The sequence below is a fragment of the Opisthorchis viverrini genome (genome assembly GCF_000715545.1).
Source record: "Opisthorchis viverrini unplaced genomic scaffold opera_v5_229, whole genome shotgun sequence".
NCBI lineage: Eukaryota > Metazoa > Platyhelminthes > Trematoda > Opisthorchiida > Opisthorchiidae > Opisthorchis > Opisthorchis viverrini.
Genome location: NW_008751888.1, coordinates 245,288 through 249,198, shown reverse-complemented (window position 1 = coordinate 249,198; position 3,911 = coordinate 245,288). Strand labels below are relative to the sequence as shown.

Sequence of the window (3,911 nt, the reverse complement as noted above, 5' to 3'; positions counted from 1 at the left end):
ACTGATTGCGAGTTTTTGCTAGCCACAGCTCCTAAGTTTGTGTCCCTCTTTTCGTTTGTAATCCTGTTCATGAGTTCCCCAAAATACCGCCGATGTTTATAGTCCTTACAACACGAACACAATACAACAGGCAGCAACCAACCATTCGGCTGCAAAACCTCGTCGGTGCATACGTGCCATACTACCCGAAGTAAGCTGGGGTACAGCTGGAGCCTAGAAAAGAGCAGTCGATGTTGGATTCGAACCGTGAATCTTCCGGTCAATAAGTTCGCGTCCTAAGCACTAAGCTATCTCGAGCTCAGACGGTTGAATAAGAAGGTCGTAAACGCAAATCAAGCGCTAAATATTTACAGGGAACGGTATTTACACAAATTTAGGGTGGACAAGAAGTATGGCATTTCACTTCCGCTTAAGTCGGTTAACAAATGTGATCACTGCTCCGTTACGAACGTGGTATCGGTCTTGCAACTGAGCGTTCAAATCGTCCATCCGGCATAGAATGGTGGGTGCTGACTCCTGGGCAGGTACGGCATGTGGATTTACCAGAGCAAGACATTTTGTCTTCCACACATGCTTCCAGCTAATAAACTTGGTGGAGGTGAATAGAAGACTGAATTTCACGTCGTCTGTTTTGTTGGTCGTCCTGAGAAGATCCTGGACCACTTGTTGCGGTGGACGCTGACCAGGCGATCCCCAAATTCCCATGGAACGAGTCAGTTGATTCAGATATTCGGTTGTGACGAACTGTACGGCTCGTTGTAGCTCACGAACGCGTGCTGTGATTGAGACGACGACCGGGAGTTCAACGTCATCTCCACGTAGAAGAGTCAATTTCATAGCCTGTGAGGCAAAACGGAAATTGAATAAACAGTAGAAGGTGGGAAATCCTGCGAGGAATTGTGAAAACTTGTGCTTTCATCATTGGCTCGCCTCAAAAGTATCGATAAATCAGTCGTGTGTAAAGTATGTCGAAATCCTCAATCTACAACTGACAAGAAGTCACGCCACTACTGTCGGTGTGTGACCAGCAAATTTCCGTTTTCATACCGTCATTGAAACAAACACGTCGGTATCTGGGATCACCTTGGCGAACTCTGTCTCGTGCACTACATCCCGTACGCGATCCAGCTAGCATGTCGTACCAACCAGTTTTAGATGGACAGCCTGGCCGAAAGCTTCATCGGTCGCAGACAATATACAGGGCTGTCCCCATTTTCTAGAGCGACCCCTCATACTAACCCAATTCCTGGACCGACTAATCTCCCAAGGCGTAATTTTCCTACTACGGCCGGTTTCTTTGTTTGTTGTTGATTCCACGACACATGCGCGTCGCGGGACTCTGTGACGCATAAATACAAATATGACAGTAACACCTAAAACTCTTGAGTAGTCACAAGAAACAAAAGAAATTGTTTCGGTGGTTTTCGTGTATTTTCCGCCTTGTGAATGGATCGTTACTCCTGTGCAAGAAATTTCCCATCTGAGAAATCACGGAAAGAACTTTTTTCTGGGGGGGGGGGCATTGCTAACACATTTTTCCATTAGTCGAGCGGAAGATACTACATCCACATTGAGTTAGAAAGAAAACAACTAAATTACGCGTGAACGCGAGTTTCGTTTGCGACCTTACTATAATTGTACACATTCGCAACAGGCGCCGCTACGACCGTACTCTATTCCCTCAGATGTGTGCCTTGGCGAAACAAGACAATCGAAAGAAGGCGTACATAAACACCGTGAACCATTATCGTGCACGGTACCTCGTATGGAAGCAAAATATCGAAAAAAAAGTAGGATAAAGGCTCGATTTCGAAAGGCAGAGTAATTTAGGTGAAGAAATCCCCCGTTCAAATTCACAAGAAGTCGAATCGACTATTTGCCCGCGATCTAACGTCAAGAAATATTTTTTTCACGGAATACTGACAACATTCAATTATGGGTTGTACCCGACTGTGAGATGGGTTTACATCATCATAAGGACTAGAAAACTAGGGATTCGTGGCTTTGGTCCATTCTAAATTTGAGTTGAACCTAATATCCCACAATTTATCTGTACAATATGAGTGCTCTCCAATGACGTTTCTTGTGAAGAGAGAACACCATTAACGACATAAATATGCAGGCACCCGCTTAGATTATTCAACAACTCACGTCATGAGCATGCGAGCTGTTCACTCCCAAACCAACCGTGCCTTTTCTGATGCGTCAACAAAAGCTAGCAATTAGGTAAAAACATAACCACCAATAAGAACATAACATTATTACCCAACACTGATGCTTCGCTGCCGCACAGACTGCCTGAAGGGGCGTCTGGAGGTGTACACACCTCGGAATGATTTTAGTAAACTAGCACCAAACCCCTTTCCTGTCCACCTTTATTCTTTTCTTCACAGTAAAGCTTTGAAATACATTATGGGTGTACCGAGTCAAAACATCAGTGTTGAACACTGATGTCATGCTGTCGATGATAAGCATGATGAAGAAAAATAATCGTTCAGCTGTAACAACCTTCCGGTGCCTAAATGCAATGCCACCCGAAGGAAGCACAAGGGCTGGGATAGTGTCACGTTGCCCATGCCTTGACAGGGGAAGTCGCGAGGCAGAGGTCGGGCAAGCCTTGTGAATAAACTGACCACCAACCCACCATCTTTCGGTATGCGTTTTGCATCTTCAAACTACGAATTCATGCTTCAGAATGTAGGTTCTGAACATACCCCTTATGAATCAAGGACCACTGAAGGTTGTGGTAGGCGTTCCTTCTACGTCGTGTCCGAAAACTCGCCATCGTCGGTCATTGCCAGCTAACTGTTTGAGCGTCCAAGCGGCAGGTGGCTGTTTTCCGCTCGGATGCTTGACGGCTTCCCAGCTGCGATTTCGGTAGAGTTTGGAGGTCTCTGTAAGTTTCGGGTATTCTGGTATTATTTCCAGGAACTTGACCTTCCTGTTACGGTGAAACCATCAGTCCAGAGAAGCAATGTTCGATTATTAAAAGGCTCAGCCTTGTTGGCCTAGATAACTCGACTGGTAGCTAATGCGACCCGAAAAAAAAGACCTCATTACAACCCAGCCCACGGTGGATGGTTCTCAATGATTTAGCTCACTGTTTCTGCCTAAAACAAACGTTTAGGCGGGCCAAATATGCAAATCATGACCGATCCTTACTTCCTGATCAAAGACAGCTCCATGCCCTGTTTGTGAACAGCATTTTAATACAACGACGTCAACATTCACAACTCGAAAGAATGGCGTTCCAAAATGGGACTTCAAGGACCCGTACTATCTACATAATGAAATCAGATTGCTGTGACTCTCAGACTGTTCCGCATATTTTTGAGACCACGCGTGGTATAGTAACAAGGTGCCTAGACTGGGCTGTCAAATGCTGTCTACCTATTGAAGGTACAAACAGAAGACAAAGTAGTGGGAAGCAAACATCACACAAAACCTAGCCACATAAAAAGGCTCATTCAGAAACGTGATGAACTCCAGTAAGTTCGGCTGGTCCGGACAGCATTTCGCACCCCTTAGCGAATTACGTGGGGATGCGTGAATATCCACTCAAAAGTATCGGTGATGTTAGGTGACAAATATTCATTATCATCATCGACAGTATGACATCAGTGTTCAACACCGACGCTTTACTACCGTACGTGACAAATATTGAAAAATCCAATGTCCTGCGTTGAATGCGCGCTGCAGGTTGAACTTTTTTAGTCCTTCCACTGCCGCTGATAAAAAATGGTGATAGTTTGTGACAGACTTCTGAAATTTAAGACAGCTTACCTGACCAAAATGTAGCCGAAGAAGGTCGTCAACATGCTTCGCAGATGGTAAGCTTGGCAGATTCTGGGAGGTACTGGGAGCTAGATCACACAAAAATTGATCATTTTTTAGGATCACAGTCAACTGCC

The 3,911-nt window shown here is 45.1% G+C and overlaps 1 protein-coding gene across 1 annotated transcript in view; it reads right to left on the bottom strand.

Moving 5' to 3' along the window:
• Positions 1-346: 346 nt before the first annotated feature.
• Positions 347-3,911, bottom strand: part of T265_08689 (hypothetical protein) — a gene marked incomplete at both ends in the record, with an annotated part of 7,964 nt that continues 4,399 nt past the window's right edge. Inside the window, one exon of the mRNA XM_009174563.1 lies at positions 347-840. Coding sequence (XP_009172827.1) covers positions 400-840 — 441 coding nt within the window. The remainder of the gene's footprint in view (positions 841-3,911) is intronic.